General features: G+C 56.2%; 1 protein-coding gene across 5 annotated transcripts in view; it reads left to right on the top strand.

Annotated features, from left to right (window-relative positions):
- Nucleotides 1–27,703, top strand: part of IQSEC1 (IQ motif and Sec7 domain ArfGEF 1) — a 508,671-nt gene that overhangs the window by 332,288 nt on the left and 148,680 nt on the right. Inside the window, exon 1 of one of the 5 annotated variants that reach the window (XM_086697315.1) lies at nt 5,507–5,938. The exons of the other annotated variants lie outside the window; for them this stretch is intronic. Within the exon in view, the coding sequence (XP_086553441.1) occupies nt 5,916–5,938 (23 nt within the window). The 5' untranslated portion in view covers nt 5,507–5,915. Of the gene's footprint in view, nt 1–5,506; nt 5,939–27,703 lie in introns of those variants that run through there. 5 annotated transcript variants of the gene reach the window in all.

Here is a 27,703-nt window from a genome sequence, read left to right as displayed (position 1 = left end):
GTTTTCCAGCCAGGGACACTCAGACCCCTGAGGCCAAGGGAGGGCTTCAGGCGAGCAATTTTTCTTTCATAACCCTATTTATCTGAATATTTATTTGTGGTGTAACTAGCCTATCAAGTACACGATTTACCACAGTGACAGGAAGTTTCGCTTTTAAATAAAAACTATTTTTAGATTTAAGAAAACTATTAGTCAAATTCGTCAGGAGGGTGAGAAACGGGAGGTGCTGTGAGGTTGGTTTGGGGTACACCGTAGGCTCTCATTTCAGCTGGGGTGGTGGGGAGGTGTTACCCCCATCTTCTAGCTCCAGTTCCCTGCGAATTTCAGTTCTGTGAACTTTCCAGCAGCCCGGCCAGCTCAAGACCAATAACCAGCCTGGCTGACACTTCTGGGGCAAGGAGGCAGTACCAGGCCCTGGTCTAAGGGCTTTGCCCGCGGTAACTCGTTTAGACCTTGCCTGGAGGCAGAAGGAGATGCCCTGTGAGCCTCAGTGCATACATGCGGAGGCTGACGTTGGGTCACCCACCCAGAGTCACATGGCTGGTGGCAGAGGTGGCTCCCGGCCTGGACTACCAGGCTACGTTGCCTGCTGAGCAGGTGCAGGTTCTGGGGTGGGGGAGAGTGGAGAGGCGGTATATTAGGAGAGGGAGGGAGCCTACACCCCAAGGCACACTCAGACCCATCAGCTCTGGCTTAGTGTCTGTGGCTGGTTCATCCTACACGGTCCTCAGGACGCCTGCACTTGACCAGTGGTGCCTCTCGTTCACAGCCACGCCCGCCCTCCATCACGCTGAGGGGCTCTCCAAGGCTCACGAGTGGAGGCTCAGAAAGGCAGGAGCTGTTCCCAGCACCCTCTGCTCCTGCTAGTTCTCGCCCTCCAGGTGAGCGGGACACAGAGGCTCAGCCCCTGCAGAAGCGGACACACGGAGCAGCACCCCTCTCCCGCACCCCCTTTCCTGCACCAGCACGGCCCAGATGTAGCAGGATCTTCTGCAGGCAGCGTCCTCCTGGCCACAGCCCCCTCGCTTCTCACGGGCCTCAGCCAGCTCCGGAGACCAGGGCCGTCCTTGGCAAGCCTGGCACAGCAGTGGGAGGGCAGAGACTGATGCCAGCCCTGTGGGCTTCCAAATCTCCATCGGTCGGGGCTCCAAATGGCCCTGAGAAGCAGCAGCCATTGCATTCCAGCGGCATGTCAGGGACCCCCTCCTACAGCCGTCCAGGGGCCAGGGTCTTGTCTTCTCCCCAAGTACAGGGGACAGGGCACCTTGGTATTTTGGTGCAGTGCAGGGAGGGTGTCTGCCAAGCTTCCAGGAGTCCACACGCGTTTCCAGAGATATTTGCAGTAGCTGCCTCCTCCCTTCCTCCGCTGCCTGCACGTGAGGAGCGGGGGGGGGGGGGGGGGGGCGGGGGGGGGAGGCGGTCTCAGAACCAAATGAGGCCTGTGCACGAGCCTGCCAGGCCCCTCTCAGCAACAAGAGCCCAGCCCACGGCTGTGATCAGAAAAGCCTAGGATTTGGCCACTCAGCAAAGAAGAGTCTGGTTTAGAGATTCCATCAGTCGGTGCCCCGAGTGGAATGTTGACTGGGGAAAGAGGATCGCAGAAAGCGACGTGCAGTGTGATTCTGTTTGTGGGAAGTTTAAAAACATGTGCAAGCATCCCTGCCCTTTGTGGGCACCTGTCTGAGTAGGAACGCTGTATAGGAATGATTCACTCTGCAGTGAACTCACTGTGTAAATGTGAGGAGGGAAGGGCTGGGGAGGAGGCGGAAGAGAGGCAGCGACGCGGCTTCCATCAGCTTCGTGATGGTCTGATTCTTGCAGGAGGCCCTGCGGACAACAGAGTTTACTGTGTGTCTCTCTCTCTTTTTTTTCAATATTTTACTTTTGAGAGAGAGACAGGTAGAGCATGAGCAGGGGAGGGGCAGAGAGAGAGGGAGACAGAATCCCAAGCAGCCTCCAGGCTCTGAGCCGTCAGCACAGAGCCCGAAGGGGGCTCGAACTCATGAACCGTGAGATCATGACCTGAGCTGAAGTCAGACACTTAACCGACTGAGCCACCCAGGTGCCCCACTGTATCTCTCTTTATGACTTTTGGTGTATTTAAAGTTTTAAAACTTTCGTAACTTAATATGATGCCATTTTTTAAGGTCCGTCCATGTAATTCTTCATATTTTCTATAGGCATAGAAATGTAGCTAGCTAGAGACTTCGCTAAAGTTCTGGAAGCATGTGCTCCAAACAGAGGACAGCAGTTACCTCTATGGAGGTGGGCAAAGGGAGTGAGATGTAGGGGTGCGGTCAAGGGGACTTCACTGTGTTGAAAGAGAAGAGATTTTCAGATTATTTGTGCAATTAAGGTTCTGCTTCTTTCCAATGTGAAGCTTACGCTAAAAGGGAAAAAAAAAATCCAGGATTTGAAGGATTTGTGATTCTGAGCTTTGAAGAGTCAGAATGTTGACAGTTCTGTGTTTCCACGGCTAGAACGGTCGGTGCTTGAGGACAAGGACTGGAGCTCCATACTGCCCCCGTGGAAGAGGTTCAATCCCTGGGACTCCCGGGCTGCCAGCCTGAAAGGTGCTGTGGCCTGGGGATCTGTGGACTGTGTGTTCCAGCCCTTTCTGTCCTGCCTCTTTCCAAATGCCGTTGTGCCTCCTTTCGTGCTGGGGACAGATGGGGGCACATGGGCAGCAGGGTACAGGAGCCAGACATTCCCTGCGTGAATCTGCCTGTCAGCCTGCAGGTTGGAATTTTCCAGTCCAGGAGGGGAGTCCTGGGTGTGGAAGATTTCCCCACCTGCTCTTTGTCAGCCACTTTCTCATTCTAGTCTGGGTTGCTTGCAGGGGGCCACAGACAGGTACAAGGTGTGGGTGTGTGTTTGGTGGGGGGTTGTGTGTGCAGGCATTTCCAGAGGGGCCTTGAGAGTGAGTGGCGGCTGCAGCTGTCCCAACGCCAATTCCCTGCCGGGCCTTGGATCCAAGAGTTTTGGGGACTCTCTGGTGCCCGACCCTGTGGTGGACGCCCACTATCAGAGATCAAAAACAGCCCGGGTGTCCTGTAAACACAGCCCAGGTGCCTACGCTCTTGGCATTTGCTTCCGAATGCCATGTCTCTGCCATGTGCCCTATTTCGAAATAACAGCGTAACATACAAGAAACAGACATGCAAGTTTGTTTATAAGGAGAAAGTGCCAAAAAGCAGTTAATATGCAGAGGGGCGTCCTGCCCCCCCCCCCGGGGAGGCTCCCTGGGGCACTGGGGCAGGAGAGGAAACCCAGGAAAGGGATGCTGGTGCCGGCGCTGCGATCAGGGCCCGCCTGGGCTCTGAGCCTCAGTTTCCTCTTCTGGAAGATGGGGGTGGTAAAATAATCCCCATGTGGAGGAGGCCGTGCGGGGAGTTGCTAGGGCCCAGGCTTGGGAGTCACAGAGAGGTGGCTCCGAGACTGCTCTGCTGCTGTGTAGAGGTGAGACCTCTCTGTGTAGGAGGGGAAATCAACCTACTTTGTACAGCGCCTCTACGAATCCACTGAACATCAGATCAGATCTGAAGCAAAATGATCCTCCTGAAGCCCTCATGGTTGTAGCTGCTGCTATGTTTGCATTGTTATTAAAGTCTTGTCCGAAAATAAAAAACAAAAGAACTTGTCCAACTCCAGGAGAGACAGGGGAGGGGGGAAGGGGAGGGGGGATCTGTAACACGTTAAGCCCACAGAAATACCGATTACGTCCATGACTGCATTATTCTCAGGGAGGGAAGCCCCCGGTGTAGGAAGCTGGGTCATTCAAAGATTTGTTATAGGAGGGTGAATCAGGAAGCATCGTGCTGTTCTGATGCCATTTACCAGTCACTCAGATGCTCCGCTCTACCCTGGCCCCATAAGGGACATGGAGCCAGAGGAACTGGGTCCCAGTCCCACTTCTGTCACTCAGTGCTGTGCAACTTCAGGCACATCACTCACCCTCTCTGAGCTCCATTTTGTCCACTGTCCAAAGGAAAGAACAAAACTTAAGGATGCAGGTCCTTCCCCTAACTTCGGTGAGTCTGAGAATCCAGAGAGAATAGGAAGAAGGGAATGGCCCTCACAGCTGCCCAGGGTGGGTGGGCTTTTCACAGCCATTGTCTCATGTGATCTTCCCAAAGAGGAACATTTGCAGGTGCTTAAGAGCCGGGACTCCAGAGCCAGACTCCCCTGGCATACCACTCACCAGCTGTGTGGCTCTGGGCCAGCTGCTAAACCTCTGGCTTTAGTTTTCTCCCCGGAGAATACGATGATAATCTTATACCTCATTGATGTCGTAAAGATTATAATGGAAATAAGAATTATAGGTGTGTACGTATACGAGATAGATTTTGGATTCCTGATTTACAGACGAGCAAACAGACTCTGCTCCGTGAAGCATCAGACAAGAAGAGAGAGATCTGTGTGTGAAAGAGAAAATCTGGAGGGGAGAGGGTGGATGTAGGCCTTCTCACCCTCACATCCCTGTGGCTCACCACTTGCAGCCACTCTGGCCTCCTCAGTGTTGCTCAAACACACTCCGCTCCTTCCTGCCTCAGGGCCTTGACACTAGCTTTTCCCTCTGCCTGGAATGCTCCTTCCCGGGATCTTCCATTATTCAGCCCACACGTGCCCTCTTAGAGAGGCCTTCCCTGAGCACCCTGTCTGATGTAGATGGCTTCCTCCTTCCTTCCTGCTGTCCCCCTCCCTTCTACCTCTTCGGCTTTACTTTTTGTCCTCCTCCTTACCATGTAAAATTACATATTTGACTGCATGTTGATTTCCTGTTTCCCTCTTAAGAGGTGAACACCATGAAAGCATCGCCTTATTCATCACTGAGCTGCCAATCCAGAAACAGTAAATGAGTGAGTGAGTGGTGAAGGAATGAATGGGCTCCACAGCTACAGCAGAAATTCTCCCTAGCTCCAGGACATGGCCAGCACACATCATAACAGCTATGCATCTGTGCAGCTACTGTGTGTGACAAGCCCTCCTGGACCCCTGTGATGTAGCCATTATGATCCCATTTCACGATAGCATCAATCGAGGCTCCCAGAAGGGAAGCGGCTTGTCCACAGCTTCGAGGCCCTTAGGGGTCAAAACCAGCCTTGGAACCGGTGGGCCTGACTCCAGGGCGCCAGCCTGTTGCGCTCCATGGCTTGCACGACTCCGTGCCAAAGGCAGAAAAGCCACCCTGGAAAGCAGCGTCATCGCAGGCTCTGGACAGCGTCGTGCATTTTAGCAACGAGATTTCCAGGTTTCCAGAGCCAGCCAGGAAGGGGCCCCGGCAGGCTGCGGCACCCTCGCGCTGCGCGCGGGCGCTCTCCGTCGGGCGGGTGGCTTTGCCGCGAGGGCGCCGCCGAGTGGCCGCGGCTGATGCTGCAGTTGTCATGGCGACGAGCGCCTCGGCGATTGGTCCAGCGCGGCCGCACTACGTTGCTCCTTGGCGCCGAGAAGCGGTGGGGGGGGGGGGGGGGCGGGGGGAGGCTCGCGAGCGCCCGCCCCTCCTCCGGATGCTGCGAGAGCAAAGCGGGCGCAGATTCCCCCCAGCACCCCCCTCCTCCCCGCGCTCAGCCACCCCGGATGTGCGGGAGGGAAAAAACCCGAGGTGGTCCCAGGTACCAGCGAGGCCAACGCCCCCGCCCAACCTGGCGACCATGGTGACTGGACGACTTGGCAGGCTCTTGGGCATGGTGTGAGCCCTGCCGTGCCCGGGGCCCCTCGGAGCCTGCTGCTGTCACCCCCCACCCCCTGCTCCCGCCCCAGCGGAGGAGCCCGCCGCCCCCGGGGAATGTGACTCGCCCCTCTATTTAATTTTATTCCCTTCCACTTCTCGGCTGAGCATCCTGCTCCTCCTCTAACCACGCGGAACCTTCCCAGCTGGAGAGAGAGAGGGAAGGGGAAAATTGCCCCCAGACAGGATGGCTTGCAGAAGACGCTACTTGTGAGTATATGTGGCAGGTTTATACCTGAAACTCGGGCCGGAGGCCAGAGGGGCCCCAGCTGAGCTTGGAGCAGGAGTGGGGGCTTGGTGGGGGGGGGGGGGGGAGGGGGGGGTTGCTGTGCAGGTGTCTTGCAGAGGGAGCTGACCTCCGGGCAGAGGTTGTCAGCGTTTGTGCCCTGCAGTGGAGGTATTTGTTGGTGGTGACGATGAGGAAAAGGCTGTTAGTCAGCAGGTCTCCATTGGGCTGTGAAATTCCCTATCGCTGAGGGCAAGTAATCCCCCCAAATCCATATCCAGGGTTTTCAAAGCCACCACTGCCATTTCGGCTTTTGGTATAGCCCTCAGCATGACTATTTGGAAGAAGCCTCTCCTGCCCAGCTCATCCGTGACCGGCAGTTCTGCCGTGCCTGATGGAAGGCTGGCAGGCAGGTTGGGGTGGGGACAGGATGCCATGTCCTCCACGGACAGGTGAAGGTCCGGCCTGCCATCGAGAGCAGGGGCGTTGGTGTCCTTCTGGGCCACGCAGGTGTTTTGTGGGCTAGCGGCAGACCACTTGTCTGCTGGGCCTACAGCCAGTGGCAGAAGCTGTTAAACTCTGCACGGGGTGGTGACATCACGGGTCCGGGTATTTATGGAAACCAAAGTCCGTGCCTCATTAAGCTAGGCTTCCCGGGGGGGGGGGGGGGGGTGGGGGGGGGCATCGGATTAGAACTCCAGCTTGCCTCACAGCTCTCGGGGCTCTGCACCGTGCTGTTCTGGGGCCAGGAACCTTCGGTCTCTGGCCTTGCAGGATCCTTCCTCTAGGGCTCGGAGCTGTAGGGTGGGACACAGCTCCACATCTCCACCTGCTCTAGGCAATTTGCCCCACACCTCAGCTTTCTGGGGCTGTTCAGTGACCTCAGACCTTGTAAGGTTAGAGAACAGAGTTGGAGCCTCTTGGGCTGGGCTCCATCCCCAGGACTAGAAAGGAGAAGCCTGGAGCCTTATTTAGGGGGACATCTTGGGGGCCACTCCAAGGCCTCACGACCCTATACCGTGACAAGGACCTGTGGAGCTCCCAGTTAAGCAGCACCCCCACCCCTCCGTGGAGGGACAGCTCTCTCGCTAATGGAGCGTGAAGGAAAATAAACATACTTCTTGCCATGCGCCAGCAGGCCCCGACAGGAGCCCTGGGTGGTGGTGAAGGTGGCCTGTGTCTACGGTTTGCTGTGATGTTCATCTGCTTTTTTAGTGGAAAAGCCCACAGGTTGTGGTGCTGATGTGAGCAGGACACCCCAGTGTTCTCTCTCACTCGCTGTGACAAGGCCCTAGCTGTATTTTTGGAAACAAATAGTAAATCCTTCCCCACCGTTGCTGCATCCGCCACCGTTGCTGGTAAGAGGGCCCTCCCCGGGCAGCCGTCTTCTTCCTGCCACACCTTTGCCCGGGCCCAGGAGCTGCCCAAGCCTATCTGCTCACGGTCTTGCCGGGGACACAGTTGCCATCCAGTACTTGCCCCAATACCAGTACAGACTGGTTCGGTCCGCCAGGAGCCCTGGAACCTGCACTTTAAGCTCCTGGCAGTTTCGTCTCCTAACGAAGCCCACCCTGCGCTGCCCGGCTTGCCTGGGAGAGGGGCTGAGCCGGTGCCGAGGGAGGGCCTGTTGGGGGGCTCTGTGCCCCCTGCCTCTCATTTGTGTGGGTCCTTTTATGCTCCTCCGGCTCTCAGGCTCCTACAGCCTGGTACCGTGACATCCAGCACCCAGGTGCTGCCACAAACCTGTGGCTACCAGAGGTGGCAAAGAGGCTGGGGAGGGGGCGACTGGAGATGAGCCATTGCCCCATTGTTTTTAGGGAAAGACTTGGGACCCAGAGCAGGCCTGCTTGACAGGGCTGCACAGCAGACACAGAGCCCTGTGTGTTTGCTCCCCGCTTCACCGTGGCCCAGAACCAGGGCTCTCCTAGCACCTGCTGCTCGACCTTTGTTCCCAGCGCTTTTGATGCGATAGGGGGGACGGGGGACGGGGAGCGGCGTGTCTCTAGCTGTTTAACTCTCAGGGCAGCTGGAAACCCAGGCATGGTAGCGTCTGGCCGACATACCGTTGTACCATTTAGCTTCAGAGCCCTTTCCGCCCAGTTGCCCTGTTGGTTCTCACCAACTGTTCTAGAATGGGGGTGTTGTTGATCTCATCTTACAGAAGAGGAAACTGAGGCTCAGGGAGGGTAGGAGCGTGGCCGAGGTCACGTGGCTGTTTCCTGCTGTATCCTTGACAGTGGGGTCCCTCCCCTGGTATGTCACGTGCCAGACTCGACCGATTCGCTCCGGGTCCCCGTGCGTGGCAGGAGCAGGGTGTCCCGTGGCTTAGCTTGTCCAGGTGGCCATCCTCTGGGTCCCCTGGAGCAGGCCCTAAGAGAGTGTTATGACATTTGGGCTCTGTCCGAGGGTGGGTACCCGCCGGGGGGGGGGGGGGGCTCAGTCACTTACAGCGGTGGCAGAGAGAACAAGATAAAGGACAGCAATACGACACGAGCAGGAGATTTATTAATGCATTGGGGGGAAATTGCGAGGCCTCCAGAATCAGCTCCTTAATCAAATTTGCTAACAACTGAGATCATTACCATACTGACGGCTTAATTAATGGTGTCTTAATTAAGGTGAGCCCCTTTCAGACTGTAACTACACTTAACAGGGTAACCACCGTCTTACGGGCATGTCACATCCTGCTGCTTGAACACGGAAAGCTGGGGCTACAGGGCGTTCGCACTGAGTGTGAAATTCACAGCTTCTGGGGGGTTGGGGGCTGAAGTGGGGTGCCTCCTGCTCATTCGTTCATTCACTCTGGCTGGAACTTCCGTGACCCCTCACCTGACATTCCTCTATTCCTTCTCTGCCCAGTGCTGTCTCCATCTGCCCGCTGCCGTTGGTTGATTGGTTCACCTGCTAGAACGTACCAGGGCAGAGAGGTTGACAGTGTGTTAGCTGCTGCTACCCTAGCATCTAGAAAAGCACAGGCATATAGTAACTGCTCAGTAAATCTCTGTTGAGTGAATGAATTATGGATCTGCAGCGGGCACTGCCCTAAGCAGTGGGGCACATTGCTGAGTAATAGATAGTTTCTGCCTTCTGGGAGCCTGAAGGCCGGTGGGCGAGACAGACATGAACAGACACTCTCAATACACAGTGCCAAGGGCCGGGACAGGAAGATGACCCGGCGATGGGGAGGGTCACTGCATCCTACAGCAGGCATGTAGTGTGAATGGAATTTTCCAGGTGGTCAAGGAGGGAAGAGCACTCCAGGTACACAAATGTCAGGCCACGATCGCAAGAATTTTGCAGGCGTAAGCTCATTTGACCTTCACAGTGACCCTGGGAGGTGGGGCTGTTATTATCCCTATTGTGCTGACAATGCCACTGAGTTATCAAATAACTTGTCCCAGGTGGCACCCGGTGAGGGGGTAGCACAGGGCTTGAGGCTGCACAGCCAGCCCCTAAAGCCCAGCTCCGGTGCTGTGCGTATACTAAAGGCTTTTATTGAAAGCAGCTACGTCTGGTCCGAGCCCCAAGCGTGAGGGAAAAGACAGAGACGACGCTGAAAATGTGGGCAGGACCCAAGGCAGAAGTCACCTGGAGTGCCAGGAGTCTCTGCAGGTAGTGGCCGGGAGGGAGCCACGAAGGGTCCTGATCAGGGGTGCTGGCCATGGTTACATGGCTGGACTGTGGGGGGAGTTGGAGGGGAGGCCAGACAGGGCTCTCATTTGTCCTTTTCCCATGCCCGTAGTAGGGCACGTGTGTCCCCAGAGACTAGTGACACCCTAGGGCCTCGGACCTCCACACCCCATTTGGACAGCCAGGAAAACTGCCGGCGAGGCAGAGGCTGGCGAAGCAGGGGTGAAGCTTGCTCCCTGCAGGTCTGCTAATGGCAGGGGCTGGGAGCCAGGATGCTCCTGAGAATGCCCCTGGGTCATGGTCTAACCCCGGTTCTGTTGTGGTCAACAGGGGCCCAGGAGGCATTGTTGTTGGGTCCCGACTGAGCACCCACCGGGCTTATCTGGGGCCGCCACTTTCCCTTGCGTGTCTCACCCCACCTGCACTCTGGCTCCTGTTGTCTCTGTCTCACCTCACCCCTGCCCCTAGGTCTCTGAGGCCCTCCCAGGGTCTTCTAGAACAAGAGAAGGACATTCCACTCCAGCTCTGGCCCTGCCTGGCTCTGTGATCCTGGGCAGGCCTCTCGCCCTCTCTGGGCCTGTGTTGTCACCCAGAAGCAGAGCGGCAGGGTCAGCTCTTGCCGGGTACCGGACCGCACGGGTGGCTGGGAGGAGAGGGACCGGTGGCTCCAAGAAGGGGAAGCTGCATTCAGACATCCTGAATCTTTCGCACACACCCGAGTCTGCCTGTCATACGTGGTCACCGTGGGGTCATCGTCCACGTGCCAGTTCATTCATCCGACCAGGTCTGCGTGCCAGCCCTGGTGGGGCGCTCGCAGCAAACAGCTGCGGTCCGGAGGGGCGGTGAACAAGGCCACAGGGGCCCAAGCCCTGGAGAGACGGAGGGAAGAAAAGAGGGCGGGCACCGTGGAGCAGTGGGGTGGCCCTGCTCGCACACTCCCCGTCTCTGGCTCCAGGGCCCCTACCGCCTCCTGCTTCTCCTGTCCTGCGCTGACCCCGCTGCACCCCACTCCTGCCCAGGCTCTTGGGAGACAGAGTTCACGCCTCCACATTTTGGCCCCTGCTGGTTCCTCTTCCAGGGATACCCTTTCCGGCCCTCACCTCAGGCCCCAACATCCAGCTCGTGCCTCTTTCCGGACTCCCCAGGCAAATGGGTCCCCTCGCTGGGCTCCTGGATCCCCGGGCCTCCCCTGTGCCACACTACAGGGCCCTCTGTTGTCACCGACTACCCGCTTCCCTGTCTCCCCCACCAGACTCGGGGCGTCCCTTGCAGGCAGGGCCCCACTTTGTTTCTCGGCAGCCCTGCAGGCCCTGGTCTGGCAAGGCACCGACAACCTTCTTTTTAAAGTTGTGGTAAAATACACACGTAACATAAAATTTACCATTTTAACCATTTGTAAGGGTGCAGCTCAGTGGCATTCCTCAGTGCTGGGGAACCCGGGGGCTCAGTTGGCTGAGCACCGTCCTCTTGATTGCGGCTCGGGTCATGATCCCGGGGTCATGGGGTCAGGCCCTCAGTGCTTGGGATTCACTCTCTCCCTCTGCCCCTCCCCCTCCAAATTAAAAAAAATATATATTAAAAAAATATATATATATATATATTCACACTGTTGTGCAGCCGTCCCCACCATCCATCTCCAGAACCTTTTCATCTTCCCAAACTGAAACTCTGTCCCCATTAAACACTAACTCCCCGTTCCCCTCCCCCAGCTTCCGCCACCACTTACGTTTTGTCTGCTCTAGGGACCTCATACAAATGGGATCATAGGTAGGGTATTTGTCCTTTCGTGACTGGCTGATTTCACTCAGCATTACGTCCTCAAGGTTCATCCATGTTGTAGCGTCTCTCACAATGTCCTTCCTTTCTAGGGGTGAATAATATTCCATTGTGTGGGTAGACCGCATCTTCTTTATTAGTTCACCCATCAGTGGACACTTGATGCATCCACGTTTAGCTGTTGTGAATAACACTGCCATGAGCATGTGTGTACCAACATCTCTTCCAGACCCTGCTTTTGATCCTTTTGGTTACATACCCAGAAGTGGAAATGGTGCATCATCTGGTAATTCTGTATTTAGTTTTTAAAAATTGTTTAGTTATTTATTTTGAGAGCTGGGGGGGGGGGGGGGCGGGGAAGGCAGAGAGACAGTCCCAAGCAGGCTCTCCACTCAGCGTGGAGCCCGACGCGGGGCTCGATCCCACAACTTGCCAGATCATGACCTGAGCCCATATCATGACCTGAGCTTAACCGACTGAGCCACCCGGGCGCCCCTATATTTGATTAATAAAAAAATTTTTTAGTGTTTACTTTTGAGAGAGACAGACAGACACAGCGTGTGAATGAGGGAGGGGCAGAGAGAGAGAGGGAGACACAGAATCCGAAGCAGGCTCCAGGCTCCGAGCTGTCAGCACAGAGCCCGACGCGGGGCTCGATCCCACGAACTGCGAGATCGTGACCTGAGCCAAAGTCGGACGCCCAACCGACTGAGCCCCCCAGGCGCCTGTACATTTAATTCTTTGAGGAACCAGTGTATTGTATTCCACAGCAGCTGCACCATTTTACGTTCCTTCCAGCAATGCACACGTGTTTCAATTTCTCCGCATCCTCAACACTACTTGCTATTTTGTGCTTGGGGTTTTTCATAACAGCCATCCTCATGGGGTGATGTGGTCTCTCGTTGTGGTTCTGATCTACCCTTTCTTTGATAAAGGCTGAGCGATGCAGGCCTCGCACTTTCCGTTGGACCGCTTAGCTCCGGGGACCCCTGGCGTTGACTCAGGAGGGGTGGGACTGGCTGGGCACCCGGCAGTGCCTCCACTGCCTTCACTGGGGTCTCTGTCCCGGGACAGAGGGGAGATTCGGGGGGCTCTGGGCCCTCCATCCAGAACCCAGTCCTTAGGACATAAGCATTCCAGGGGGATGGGCTCTCTGGGGGTGCCTGGCACACAGTAGGTGCTCAAACAATTTTTAATCACACAAGTAGTACCTGCTTCGATCTGGTTTTTTTTGGTGATTATTTATTCATATAATTGAGAGATAATTCATCCACATGGAACAAAACTGTCTGTACACAAGAGCACCTGGGTGGCCCAGTTGGTTGATCGTCTGACCTTGGCTCAGATCATCATCTCACAGTTTGTGAGTTCGAGCCCCGCGTCGGGCTCTGTGCTGACAGCTCAGAGCCTGGGCCTGCTTCGGATTCTGTGTCTCCCTCTCTCTCTCTCTGCCCCTCCCCGGCTTGCACTCAACAGAGTCTCTCTCTCTCTCTCTCAGAAATAAATAAACATTTTTTTAAATGTCTGTACACAGTACAAAATCAATTCCTCCCTCCTTGTCCCTCTACTTAGAGGGACACTGCTGTGTCTGCTTCCTTCAGGTCCTTCAGGGAAGTTCTGTGTATCTGCATATGTGCTTTATTATTGAGATGCCCCAGCTGCCAAACCAGTTGCATAAAGCAGTTTCATTTCCAATCACTGCTTTGAAGTTCCGGATTTGAGCCAATTAAAAGCTCAGTTTGGGGGACATGGTGACCAACAGGCCCTTAAAGGAAGCAGCAGTCTCCTGATGGGAAGCCCTGACCCACCAGGCCTCAGGGGAGCCAGTTCGTCATAGCTTCACCATTGTCACTTTGGCTGACTCTGTCCAGATCAGCCCTATTGGGCATATTTATTAGCACCTGTCCAGCACCGGGCCTGGGCTGGATCCTGGGGGACCGCAGCCCCTGCCCCTGGGGAGACAGATACAGGTGGAACTGTCCATGTGGGGACAGAGAGTAAGTTGTGGGGACTTTCAGCAGGGCCGCACTGCCTCCTTGGGGCCATTGGAGATGTTAGCAGGCATTATGGGGGCCTCAAGGAAAGGTGTCTGGCTGGCAGGGGTCAGAGGTCTAGTTCCGTGCACCGTGTGGGGCAGGCCTGCACAGCCAAGAACCTGCGAATGTCTAACCCCAGATTCACGGGACTGAAAATCCGTGCGTAATTAACCGAGCCTGGGACCTCACTCCATTCGACATCCGCGCTACAAAATGCATTTCATATGATTTTAATATACATTGAGTTTCCCAGGAACACACTGCTCTTCTCACAGTCGAGGGCAGATCAGACTTTGGTATGTTCAGAGCTTTGCCAAGTGCTGTTACCATTCAAAGGATCCCGTCACGGAGGGCAGCATCCCCTGTGGCACCGACTGGCCGGCAAGCCCCTGTATCCGTCTGGGTTGGAGCCACCGTCGCCTAGAGAGGCAGGCAGCTGACTTCCTCATTTGCCCTGTGGGACAGCCAGACCCACCGCTATCACACCTGATGCCTGTCACTTCCTTGTGGGTCACTTTGCTCCTTTTCCGTGTTGTTACAGTGAGGGCATTCTGTTGACTTTTGTTTTAAAATATGCATGTAGATAGATCCGTTTATTGTGAGCTCTGTTTCAGAACAGAGAAGGGAGTCGCAGAAGGTTTGGGTTGTAAAAGAGAGGGGTGGACGAGGGCTCCTTGTAATGGAACGGTTGCGTGTTTTGACTGGGAGGGTGGGTATGTGAACCTGCACGTGCGATGGGAGGACATGGAACCAAACGCACACGTGCACACATGGGCACACGCACACATGCAGACGCATGCACATGAGTAGGAGTAAAACGGGAAATCTAGGATGATGGACGGTACAACGTCAGTATCCTGGTGGTGATATTGTCTCTACACATAGGATTTCTCTCTATTACTTTTCAGCAACTACCAGTGAATCTACAGGGGTCTCAAAATAACAGGCTTAACTTTTTAAAAGGGCTGAGGACCGGTGCTGGGTCTGATGGGCTACTACGAGACAGGAAGACCAGCAACCCCCTGTCTTGGTCCTTCCAGGAGAAGCCTGTGTGGTCACTGACCTCTGTCGCCCTCCCCTCCCTGACAGGTGAGACCCCTTGACCTCTCCCCAGCCAGAGGCACGGGGACCTGCTTCCTTCCCTACCCCAGAAAGACAACATAGGGCCCTTTTGCTGCCAGCCGGTGCCTGGTCAGCCCTGGCAAGAAGGTTGAGAGTCTGGAGCTCTCCCTAGAGACCCTAACCCCAAAGCACCCCACCCTCCCAAAGCCTGGGCCCGGCCCCACCTAGAGGCTCCCCCAAGTGGGCCTGGACCGTCCACTCCCTCCCGCTCAGCCTCCGCCTAGTGCCACCTGTGTGGGTGATAATACAGCCACCTCATTCTTCCTCTGTCCCCTCTGTCCCTCTGTGCCCATTCTCAGGGAGACACAAATCAAACCTTCGTTCAAATGCCATTTAAAAGCAAAAACGTAACCCAGCCAACTAAAACAAAAAGGTTAAGGGAATCGAGTGTTTTTGATGAGCCTGTCGTCCTGCAAATTGACTATTCAGTGAATGGGATTTTGGCAAATTGACTTGTCACGGGTTGAGGGAGAGCCAGGACAAGGCCTGTGAGGCTGGGGATGGCGGGGCTGAAGCCAGACCAAGTGTGGTGTGGGCTCAGGGCCCGATACACCTGGGATCTCGGGGGCTGGGCTCCCTGGACAGACCCCAGCTGGAGGACTCTGGCCTCCCGCTCTCGTCCACCTGACCTTCTGGGGATGAGCTGGGGACACGAGGCCCGGGCTGGAGATGCCCCGAGTCTCCCAGTCTCCGGTCACGCCTGACCTTGTTGGACACTGGTGCACTGGCCTGTCCTCAGAGGGACAAATCATCCAATTGTGACAGGGTCCCACTGGAGCAGCCTCGGAGCTTAGCGGGCAGCCCATCTGAGCGTGGCTAATTGCAAGATGTTTTATTGGCTTCGGCGGTTCCATTCCTCGTCAAGACGGTCCCGGCATCTGTTTGGAATGGTTAATAAGGGAAGTGATGCATTTTTAATCACCACAGCCCTCTCTGAAAATCACAGCCTGTGTCTCGCCACGCTTGCTGGGCCCTGCGATAACAGAGAGCCTTCCTCACATTTGCTCTCATTATCGAACAAGAGAGAAACGCCCGGCTTCACTCCGTTGTCACCCAGATGGCTGCAGGCACCTTCCAAGTCCCTCAATCCCCCAACCTGGGTCGCCTTCAGTCCCCGACAATTTCCAGGGCTGCTGGGTGATCAGGCTGCCTCAGAGGAGCTCCCTGAGACCTGCGCGGGGGGTGGGGGGACAGTGGAGCTGGGAGGGGGCACCGTGTTGGCATTCTCGAGGGCTTTTCCAATACCACCCCCTGACACAGGGCCCAGCCACCCTCCAAGAAGTTGCTCAGATGGAGCCCCGTATCTGCCACCCGGTGGCAGTGGGGCTTGGGACAGATGGCTTAACCTCTCTGAAGCTCAGTTTCCTTTTCTGTCAAGTGGGGCCAATAATTCCAGCTTTGCAGGGTAGCCATCGGGATTCAGTGAGGTAATAAAGCACTTGGTGGATCTGTGACCTAAAATACTGTTCTCGTCCCCTGCCTTCCCTGGATTCTCACCACGCAGAGAGAAGCTTTGGGACACACTGGGGCTTGAGAAACATGGACATCTGGGAAGGGAAGGAAGCCAGGCCGGGGCTGGGGAGCGTACTTAACCCAGGAGCCCTTGGGTGGCAAAGGACAGAAACTCGAGTCAGAAGAGATTTGAATGGTTACTATCCGGGCACAGCCCAGGGGTCTGCTTCAGTGTGGCTGGTTCCAGGGGCTCTAATACTCTGCTCTCCTGTTTGTCTGCCCCTGGGGTCATGTTCCCCTGTGGGAGCTCTGGCCTCCCATCTCACTGGTCAGCCCTGGGGCTCATGGTCACTCCCGAAACCACCTCCATGGCCCAGGGAAGGCTGCATGCCAATCAGCTAGCTTCTGTCACTTGGCTGCCTCTGGAGCTGGGAGGGTGGGGTCAGCCCCACCTGAACCATGTAGGGGGAGGATTCACTTGTGTGTGTTTGTGGGGGCGGGGCAGTAAACCGAGGCTACAGACAGCCTACTGAGTATATTTGGAAGCAGAGGGCAACATAGGCCAAGCTGGCGGCCTCAGCTGGGTAGTGGGCATATGCACACAGCTGCCAAAACCACAGGTAGGCACAGGGATGCCCCCCTTCACCCAGGCGGCCGGCCCCTGGCCCCAGCACAGAGCCTGGACTCACTGGCCCTGAGTGCCAGGGGCTCTGCGGATGGGAGGACAGGGTTTACCCCTGGGTGTATCTACATAAATCCTCAGGACCGCCCCCCACCCCCATGCTCGATGCCCGGGACCAGCTGACCTCCCACCCCAGGCTGCCACACCTCCATCCTTCTTAGCCAAGCTGGGACCTATAAACAAGAAATCATTTTTCTTACCATTTCATCTTTGCTCTTTTTCCCAGTACTATGTATTTAAAGAAAAAAAAACACACTTTTTTTAAGCTGCCTGGGGCACCGTATATTTCCAAAAAAAAAAAAAAAAATTGTGTTTCAGATCAACCTCACATCCTTTTTAACCAGCACCTCAGGGAGGGGGAAATCCTGTCTGCGCCTTGTCTCCCTGGAGGGGAGCAGCCTGAGGGAGAGGCAGAGTGAGGGCTGTGGGGCAGGCCTGCCCCGCATCTGTAAATGGGCCATTCCCGGGCCCCTGAGGCCAGAGTGAGGACTCACAGAGATGACTTCTGGCGGCACAAAGGGGCTCTCAGGGGAGAGCAATTTCTCAGCAAGGGTGAGGCCCTCAGATGGCCTGGGCTTCTGCAGCCGGAATGTACAGGGCCTGAGATTTGTCCATGGCGTTTCCCAAGTTAGAGAGCACTCACTAGGAGGTACCTATGAGGCTCAGAGCCACCAGAGAGGCAGAGCAGGGTCTGGAGGCTCTTCCTTAGAAGAAGAGCTCGAGGCTCCAGGAGGCACGTAGCTAGCCTCAAGGGCCCTGTGGGCTGAAGGGGATTCGGGCCTGGGTAGTCCGGGTCCAGGTCCGGGTCCTGCGTTCAGCTGATGTGTTCCCTGGACCAATTGTGGGTTCCCCCTCCTGTTCTCAGGGCTGCTGCTTCCTCATGGAGCCTAGGGGTGAGGATCTGCCAGCCCCAGAGCTCCACAGGCAGGGTGGGTGCTGCACGGGCCAGACACGCAGGGCGTCCTCCCCTCCAGCAGCCTTCCCCAGCCGCGCTGTACGTATGGCTTTGCCTCTGTAGACACGCGCTTAACCTGTCATCAGGCCTCAGATAGGTATCCCTACCAGGCAGCCCCAGACAGGGACATGAGCCCTGAGAGGACAGAGCTCTCCCCCAGGGTCACCTAGCCCATCAGTGGAAAGCCAGGGTGTGGACTCTGGCTTGAGGACAGCAGGGTTGCTCACCCCCTCTCCTAGGGCCACATCTGTCTCACTGACATTGCACACATATCGGGTCATAGGATCTCGGGGCCAGGCCCTCAGGAGCCTTCCAGCCTCCCCCTACTTGCTCCCTCCAGCCACATCCCCCTCCTTTTTGTGCTCTGCAACTATCTCTGTACTGACTGAGGGACCAGAGACCCTGGGGAGCTATGCCCAGGAGGTGGCACTTGAGCCAGGCCTTAGTGACAGGCCAGAGCCTGACGCAGAACAGCTCTCGGTGTTTGTCAGGTGAGAGAAGGATGTCCCACGTTGTCTCCTTCAGTCTGAAGTTTGTTGTCTGTCTCTCTTTCTTTCACCCAGAAAGTGCTGTCCAGAGGGTGCTCCCATGCCAGGCCTGGGCTGGGTGGGGCAGGCATTATGGGAAATGCCAGAGGTGGTCCGAGGGGGAGGCCAAGGCAGCTCATGGAGCAGAGTGTCCAATGAGGGTCAGCCCGAGGCCGGGGGGGGGGGGGGGTGGGGAGGGAGAGGAAGGCATCAAAGGGGTTACAGACTATAGTACTTAGGAGTCTGCCTTGGGGGTCTGGGTGGGTGGCAGTGCTATCACCAAAATGGGCCCCCCCATATGGGAGTTGCTGGTACAGAGAGGGGAGCTGGGGGAGGGCCTAGCTGGGTGTTCTGTAGGTTGGAGTCTGGGGAGGTCAGGGGCTGGGTTGGACCGCCACTCTCACCCTCCAGTGGGGACACTGCCTCCATCCACCCACTCGGTTGAGCCACAGACGGACTCTGCCTGCTGCTGCTGCAGCCACCAGCCCAGCCCGTGGGCCAAGGACACCCAAGGCCTTCTGCCTGGGCTGTAGCCATCTGCCCAGAGAGTGCTCTGTGTCCCAAGCAGAGACCAGCCGTGTGGGGGACAGAGCATTCTGTGATGGCATCTTGCCACCCCTGAAATAGAAGCCCCCACACGCTGAGCTGCTTTCCTCTCCAGCCCCTCTGTCCCATGAACCGAGGGTGTAGGTTAGGGCTCCCCTTTTATCCAGACACCACCCCCCCATCCCCCACTAAGGCTTCAGGGCCCTCTACAGCCCTTGAGAAGCTTGGGGCACCTGGGTGGCTCAGCCATTAAGTATCCGACTCTTGATCTCAGCTCAGGTCTTGATCTCAGGGTTGTGAGTTCAAGCCCCGAACTGGGCTCCATGCTGGGCTGGAGTGGTGGTGTTGGGGGGCTCAGTGGGCCTCCTTCTCCAAGCCAGGCTTCGTTCCTGCAGCAGATGCCTGGCCTGGCCCCGTGCGCCACACGAGGGACCCTCACCTTGAACGTGCACAGCTGGCTCCCGCCTCAGGCCTTTCCCTTGCTTATCCATTACACGGAGCCCTGCCCTTCAGAGCCAGCGGTCACTTCTTCCTAGGGGCTTTTCTTGGCTAGTGTCTCTCCTGTCTCGTGCAGCTGCTCCTACTTTCTGTACTGGTCCAAGCGGCCTTGTCTGTGCACATATCCTTATCTACTTTTCTTGTGTGCCCCCTCCGTCCACACGGACAGTGATGGGTCTGTCTTATTCACTCCGTATCGTCCTGTGCTCGGAATAATGCCCCTGATCACATCCGGGAGCCTCTGTTTTCTCATCTGTGAAGTGGAGATAAGGACATCCCACATCGCAGGCTGGCTGTGAGGGTGATGTGAGTCAGTCCTAAGCTCTTAGAGAGCCTGGCCCAAAGTGGGGACTGCATGGTTACTAAGTGGGATGAATGAATCACTGTCCCCAAATGGCCTGACGCACCCCCCCCACACACAGAGTGAAGAACCACTTCTTTAGACAAACACCCTCATGGTGCAGGCGGGGAAACTGAGGCTCAGAGAGGGACTAGATGCCCTCGGGGTCTCACCCAGGGCCCCTGCCTGGCCACCCTGATCTCTCTCTCCACACCTCTGCCCAGGGGGCGTTGCAAAGAGACATATCCCACCCCCATCCCACCGCCAGCAGGGAGTTTTCCAGACTCAGGCTGAGCTCCTGGGCAGAACTGCCTGGCAGGACGGAAGGGCACAGAGGCCAGCCTGGAGATAATCGTCTCACTGTGCCGCTGGGCGGTGCGGCCTCAGGCTGGCAGGCAGGGCTGTCTGGGGCCCAGAGCCAGGACAGGAAGGCAGAGGGTGGGTGGGCAGGAGCCCTCTGTGGCCTTTTCAGAGGGAGGCCCCAGGTAGGGTTTGGGGGACTGGGAGGGACAGCCTGGGCATGAGCCAGCATGGCAACGCTTCACATCCGTCTGTTTACAAGGCACCTCCAGTCTGTAAGCTCCCAGGAGCCTCATTAACGGCCTCTGAGGCGGGAAGATCAGCCCCGTTTCATAGATGAGGAAGCAGAGGCTGGGGCAGGATCATTTCGCTTGTGAGACCAGAACTGGGAACCCCAGCCGGTGGGCAAAAAGCCTCACGCCTGAGGGATAAGGGCACCTTCTCTGTGTCTCTGCTTCCACGCCCCCAGAGAAGCACCCTGCTTACTGACTCTGGAGGCCAGTGGTGAGGGGTGAGCCCCAGACCTGGCCCTGGCTGTTAGCTACTTTCTCCCCGACAGCCGGTGGAGGGGTCAGAAGCACAGACCTGGTGCACCATTGCTCACACAACCTCTTCGGCATGTCTCACGGCTGATTCCTGTGGACCTGGCGTCGAGTAAGGGCATTCTGCGTGGGGCACAGTGCCACCCAGCACCTTCTCCCTTGTGCTCATCTCTGCCCCAACAGAGAAACTTCTGGAGCCCCGAGATGGCCAAACACTCACCATCACTGCCACCAGGAGTGTGCTGGCCCAACCTCTTGGGTCAGCGTCTGTGTGTACCCAGAGACATCAAAACACTCCCACCCTGTGACCCAGAAATTCCAGGAATGAGTCCTAGAGGAACATCCCAGCCTGTGCACAGAGGCCGCATTGATGGGACGGTCCCGCAGCTTTGTTTACCAGGAGAGGAGAGATGGACCTAAGCCCAGCGCCCACCTGGGGCGATGAGGAACCCACAGGGGTTCCAGGCAGCTTCCAAAGGGGTGACGTGGAGGGATGTTTGAAGACCTAAAAACATGCTTGAGACAAGTGTGGGGTGAGGGGGTGGATGTATTTTATAGAACAGAATGTATTTCTGTGTAACCAAAAAACATATATACGCCCAGTCACAGGCACACATTTAGAGAAAGGCCCAGCCAGAAAGTACCCTCAAATAGTTACACTGGTTAGTCCCTAGAGAGCTGGGACGGCGGATGATTTTATTTCCTTGTTGTGCTCTGCTGTTATTTCTACAGTTGGTGCAGTGGGCATTTATTGCTTATTTAATGAGAGGGAGGGGGCCCTGTAACTGGGAGGGGTACGGCCTTCCCCACCCCTTTGGAGACTGACGTAAACTCCACAAATAGGTCCATTCTGGGACCTGCGACAGTCTGGAGCTGGCTTGCCTCAAGTTCCCTCCTGGGTCATGCCCTCGCCCTAGACATGGACTTAGCCACTCTCTGTTCTGTATGAGACAGTAATACCTGTAGAGGCTCCCGTGGGAGGGAGGGGTCCCCTCCTATGCCACGTGGCCTCCAGAGCCTCCTTCTCCCCTCTGTCTCTGCTCTCTGCTTTCTCCCCATTCCTCCTCAGAAACAGACAAACTTCCCCCTCTGGCCTGAGACACAGTAACTCTAAGCCACCTGTAGCCCTTCCAGAAAGCGCAGGCTGCCCAGAATTCTTACAGCAGCGACCGTGTTCTTTTTAAAACTGACAGAACTTCCCAAGTTCGGAAGCTCCTAGGGGATTAGCTGGTCGCACATCAAACCCATCCGGGGAGCTTTTAAAAATGAAGGTGCACGCGAACAGACATTTCACCAAAGAAGATACGCGGGTAGCAGGTAAACACATGTAACAATAATGGTCAACAACATGGGCCGTCAGTGAGATGCACCCCAAAACCACAGTGAGCTCTCGCCCCGTAGCTATTAGAGTGGCTGATGTAAAAAAAAAAAAAAAAAAAAAAAAAAAACGTAGCAGCATGAGACGCTGGCAGGGATGCGGAGAAATCGGACCGCTGCTGCCTCGCTGTTGGGAATGTAAGACGGTCCAGCTGCTCCGGAAGACAGTTTGGCGGTTTCCTTTCAGAGTAAATGCACGCTTCTCGTATGACCTAGCTATTGCACTCTTGGGCATTTATTCCAGAGAAATGAAGACTTATGGTCACACAACATCCTGTATCAGAATGGTCATCGTGGTTCTATTCAGAACAGCCCCCAAATTGGAAGGTGCCCAGATGCCCTTCGGGGGGGCGAATGGATACTAAACTGGTGCATCTGTGCCATGGAGGACGTATTCCGCAGCCGTCAAGAGGAAGGAAGTAATGATGAACTTCCAGGGACTTACACTGAGTGAAAATCTACGATTTCTTTTGTATAGCATTCCTGAAAGGGCAAAATGGTGGAGCCGGGGGACAGATTGGTGGCTGTCGGCGGGGAGGGACTGCGGAGGACAGGTGGGCGTGGCTATGGGGGGTAGCACCGAGAGCCTGGTGATGGAACAGTTGTGTGATTGATCACGGCGGGGGACTACCGCAAGCGACCCGGGTGTAAAATTACATGGAGACCCACATGCACGCACACGCATGTGCTCGTCTGGTGGAGTCAGAATAACCTCGGCGGATTTACCTATGTCAGTTTCCTGGTCTGGATGGTGTCTGTAGTTGCACAAGGGGTTATGGCTGGAGGAGGCTGGGGATGGGGGTTCATGGGACCTCCCAGGACATTGTATTTTACAGCTTCCTGTGAAGCTATGGTTTTTTTCAAAGGAAATAATTAGAACAAAGCAAAGGTGCTGAAACACACCCCCAGAGGCTGTATGACTTAATTGGTCCGTCTTAGGACCCAGGCATCCGTACATCAGTGTTTCTCAGAGGCTCCGTTCCTGCTGTACAGCCAGGAATAGACACACTGACCACTTCCTCATTCAGCAAAGGGAAACTGAGGCCAGAGAGGGGAAGGGGTTTTCCCAGGGCCACAGAGCTGGTGCAGGGTGACTGAAGGGGATGGCATCCAGCTGCAAGTGGCCCAAGGTTTTTCCTGCTGCCCCGGGCTGGGACCGAACCAGGCAGTTTGTTTTCATGTAAACTTTTATTAAAATACAGTGTACAGCTTATTGCATTATCACAAACAACACACTCACGTAATCAGCACCAAGGCCCCAAAACCAAGACGACCCAGGCCCCCTCTAGAACCCCACTCATGATCAAGCCCCCTGGGGCCCCCCTGGGGCCCTGCCAGTCTTGGCCCATCCCCCAGGGGAGCCCTCCCCTGACTCTTTACAGCACACAGAGTAGTTTTTCCTGTTCCTGAACTTTGTGTAAATAGTTGGGTGCTATTTAGAAGCTGTGCCAGGGGAGACTGGAGCAGCCAGTTTATTCTGAAGGAAAAGGAAGTGGCCTCCCCAGGAGCCCCATAAAGGAGGGCTGGGGGTGGGGGATTCAGAGGAAGGACTGTCCCGGGGCGGTCTTCCTTGTCCAGGGTGGCCAGAATGGGCTATTTATGCCCTGAGCTAGAACTGGAGACCAGAAGAGGAGCTGGAGCCCTGCCTGGCTGACTGAGAGCCCTGTGTCCATGAACGTGGTCCAGGGTCCTCCAAAGATCCTGGGGCCCCTGAGCAGGGGGAGGTACAGCAGTGCCAGTCCTCATGTAGGACTGGTGGCATTGAAGAAACCACCTCTCAGTTTCCCTGCATATAAAATGAGGATTTTATATATGTGAATAACACAAATATCTACTAATGTAGAATCAATGTTAATGTAACACATTAATATTTCACTTCTATACTGTTGGTGTTAGGCATTAATATATTCTATATCGTATGTTACATAAGACATATTGAGTAATATGCAAATCTTTTGAATCCTATCTATACTAATGACAGCTGGCATTTATGGAATGCTGATTCTGTATCTGGCATTGTCTTAAGTGCTTTAAATGTATAAACCAATAGGGTGGCTGGGTGGCTCGGTCAGTTAAGCATCCAGATTCAGCTCAGGTCATGATCTCGCGGTTCATAGGTTCAAGCCCTGCATCGGGCTCTGTGCTGACCACCTTATCTCGCATCATCCGTGTGAGGTGGAGCTCTTATTATCACCGGAGGAGGAGGTCAAGGCTTCGAGTTTCTGTCGCCCCCAAGGTTGGACTGGGGTGTGAGCTCAGGTGGTTGGTTCCAAAGCCAGGCATCCTCAGCCAGGCGGTCTCTCGTGTTCTCCGAGTACCCTCAACCTGGGCCTGTCCTGTGCGGGCCCGAACCTTTCCTGTTGACCGCTGGGCTGAGCAGCAGACAGTGGTGAGCAGAACAGGCCTCCATCTGTGACTCCAAAGCTGCATGGACCCAGCAGGGCGCATGGCAGAGGCTGGTTCTCCTCTTAGAGCCAGTCCTCACTGGGCTGATGGAGGGTCAGTGAGACAGCAGGAAGGGGACCGCCAAGGGGCTCAGGCCACCGAGGGGACCCCAGGGATAGGCAGAGAGGGTGGGGAGGAGTGGAGAGCCCAAGCAGAGGTCACCACCCGCCACAGGGTTTAGGGTTGGGCCACGGCAGGCCAGGTCAGCCCTGCACGGCTATTAGGGCCCCTCAGTCCTGTGGGGGCAGGCGGTGCTCAACAGACAGTCCCCATCTTCACATGCATACTTCAGTGACAGTACTATCTGCTTGGAAAATCTCGTGCACCCTTCAACATCTTGGACCCGTGTGTCACAACATAGCAGAGTGTCACTGTATCTCCCTCCTGGGCTCCGGCGAAGACTGAATGAATTGATCGCTGTAAAGTGTTAGCAGCAACGCCTCCCTCATAGCACATAGGAACTGCTCAAAATATACTCATGGTCATTGGGGGAGTGGGAGAGAGAAGGAAGGGAGGGAAGGAGGGAGAGGGAAAAGGAGGAAGGAAGGGAGACGGTGTTCTGCGTGGGGGGTCAGAGTGGGCAAAGAAGGCTGCACCAAGGAGTTGACATTTGAGCACAGTTTTGCAGGGTGAATAGGAGTTTGCTGAAGGACAAAGAGGCAGGGGATGGAGTGGTGTTCCGGGTATAGAGTGCCTCTGAGCTGCACTGGTAGCGTTTGTAAATTCCTTGTGCCTCATGAGGTTTATGCAAGGCTTAGATGAGAAACGCATCTGGCACTAGGGGGCTCTCATACTGGTATCTCCTCACCTGACTGGAGAGGCCAGTCACTGGGCGACAGGCGTTGAGGGCTGGGTCCCCTTGTCTGGACTAGGGGCTTCCCAAAGGCAGGAATCGCTCGCCTCTGCCAGTGAGGGTCCTGGCGCAGCAGGGAGGTGAGGCCTGCCTCACCAGCCCCGCCCTCTCCCCTCCCAGAAAAGCCATCGCTCACTGGGGCAGGCGCAGGACAGCAAACAGTCTGGGACAGTGACGGGGTGGCATCCTGACACCGTCCTTTACGTCCCCTTTTCTTGTGGGCTCTGGCAAGGCCCTGTTGACACAAGCACAGTGCACGGCCCTGGGGCGGCTCTGGCTCCAGGGGGGAGGGAAGCTTGTCCGTGGCCTCTTCAGCCGGGGCTGGAGAAGGAGGGGGCGCCTGGGGCAGGGCTTGGTTCTGGGGAAGCTAATCTGCTGAATACAGGACCCAGAAAACCAGCGATGCTTTCGTTGGACCGGAAGTGGGGATGTGGAAGGGGGGGGTCGGCCTCCAGCAGGGAGAGTTTCCATCAAGGCTGTGGTAAGGACAAGTAGGTAAACCGAGGCCGAAGCTCAGATGACCCGTGGTAAGCACCCAGCATTGGCTCAGAATGGCAAAGCCCAAGCACCAAGCACAGGCCCACGGGAAGCAGGGGCCCTGGGCTTCTGAGACATTGGGTGGGGGAGAGGTGTGCAGGGGACCCCCAGTGGGGAGAGGTGGTGTCACGGCTGTGTCGGCTGTCATAGCAGCCGCTGCCCGGAAAGGCAGGGACAGGGCAGGGGGAGCCAGGCCACCGAGTAGTGACAGGCACACCCTAAGACCCCAAAGGCCTCAGACACTGGCCATGCCACCGTGCGTAGCAAACAGAGGCTCCTGTTTCTTTCTCCACAGTCATTTCACATCCATTATTTCCCCCTGTGAGTGACTTACTGTTACTTACCATCCTTTTACAAATGTGGAAACTGAGGCACAGAGGGGTGAAGGGACTTGTACCAAATCCATGGTGAGTCAAGGGTGGAACGGGCCCTGACCTCAGGTAGGGCTGTCTCTGGGGCCAGATCCAAAGCTGGACATCAAGTCTCTTTGCCGGTCGTCTGGGCTCTGGGCATGGAGATCGTGGGCCTGGCCTGTGGTCTGCAAGGACTCGGCGGGGAGGCCCCTTTGGGGACAGAACACAGTGGTCCCAGGCCGGACAGACCTGAGTCCCAATCCCAGCCCAGCCTCTCAGAGCTGTGAGACTCTGCCCATGGTGCTAACCCCTCTTTGCCTCAGTTTCCTCACCCACAATGGGGGCTAAGAGGCTGCCTCACAGGTTGCTGTGGGACCTCGGGCAGGGCCCCCTCCTCTCATCTGACTGCACCCATCTGCCTTTAGTGGAGCCAAAATGTTCAGGGCACACAAGTCCCTGCCTTTGGGGAGGGACACCCGAAAGGCAGTGAACAAGCACACAGATAAATGGCTTAGCCCTTTTTACATAGGGCTCTGAAAGAAATAAAACTGAGTGATGAGTGGAGAGCATAAGGGGCTGGGGCCACTATAGACACCAAGGAAAGGCCTCTCTGGCAAGTGAGTGATGGCAAGTGAGTGATGGGGACTAAGCATCCTAAGTAAAGGGAACAAGTGCAAAGGCCCTGGGGCAGGAACATGTTGCAGGAACAAGCAAGGCAGCAGGTTGGTTGGAGGTGTGTCCACGTGGGCAAGGAGTGTATTGTGGCCTTGGGCAGTGTTCACAGCAGGACCTGGGTTCAAATCTGGCTCTGCTCGCCGGCTGAGAATCCTGAACAAGCGACTTCTGTGAAATGGGGTAGGATGAGAGGAGGGTGCAGACGCAGGGGCCAGCTCCTGCGTGGCAAGGGTTTGTCAGTGGGGGGGGGGGGGGGGGGGGTGCAGGGCATGAGCAGAGCTGCACGCTAGCAGGTCCAGGCCCCAGTTGGGTCTCTGACTACAAAGAGCCTCGGCCTGGGAGACTCCCTGGGGGACCTCGGGCCTTGGCTTCCCCAGTGAACAGAGAGCAGCTGGACTTGATGCTGCTAAAGATGCTTTGTAACTGAGCTCTCTGAGCGGGGGTGTGGGAGAGAGACAGAGGGCGAGAAAGCACATGGTTTCTTGCATGTGGGCACCAAACCCTTCCCAGGGCTGCTCACCCACCCCAGGACCTGTCCTGGGACCACCCACTGTGGCCTGAGCCGGCACGGCCCCCGGGAGCATTTGTTGTGTGTCGGGGGTCACCGGTAACCCTGTCTCACTTCTGTCACCCTCAGGAGTTCCCTGGAGACCAGAAGCAGCCTGTCCACTGACTGCTACGGGTACCGTCGCTCCCTCCACTCTGGGCCCACTGTTCCCATCGGCACCGCGGGTGGGCCCCAGGAGGCATCAAGGGAAATTAGTCCCCCCATTGGGCCCTCAAACTCCCCCAGGGACCAGCAGTACTGCTGACACATCCCCTGAGGACTAGTCCAGCTAGGAATGGTCCCTCAGGGGCTCAGCTAAGGGTTCCTCTGAGAACCAAGGCTGGTGGTCCCTCTGAGGGCCAGCCCGCAGCTGCCCGTTCCCGTGACGCCCAGGCTGCAGCCCAGGGGCCAAGCGGACGCTTCCAGTTGGTTTTCCGATCGCGGTTCGTGGAAGCCGGGGTGTCTGAGGACCTCTGCCTTCACATGGCTTTTGGATCTTGTCGTTTCTACGAGATGTCTTCAGAAGGAGGCATTGTCTAACGTTACAAGAAGGGGC

Source organism: Puma concolor, chromosome A2 (genome assembly GCF_028749965.1).
Source record: "Puma concolor isolate L17-30 chromosome A2, mPumCon1.1.hap2, whole genome shotgun sequence".
Taxonomy (NCBI): domain Eukaryota; kingdom Metazoa; phylum Chordata; class Mammalia; order Carnivora; family Felidae; genus Puma; species Puma concolor.
This window is presented reverse-complemented; position numbering and strand designations above follow the sequence as displayed.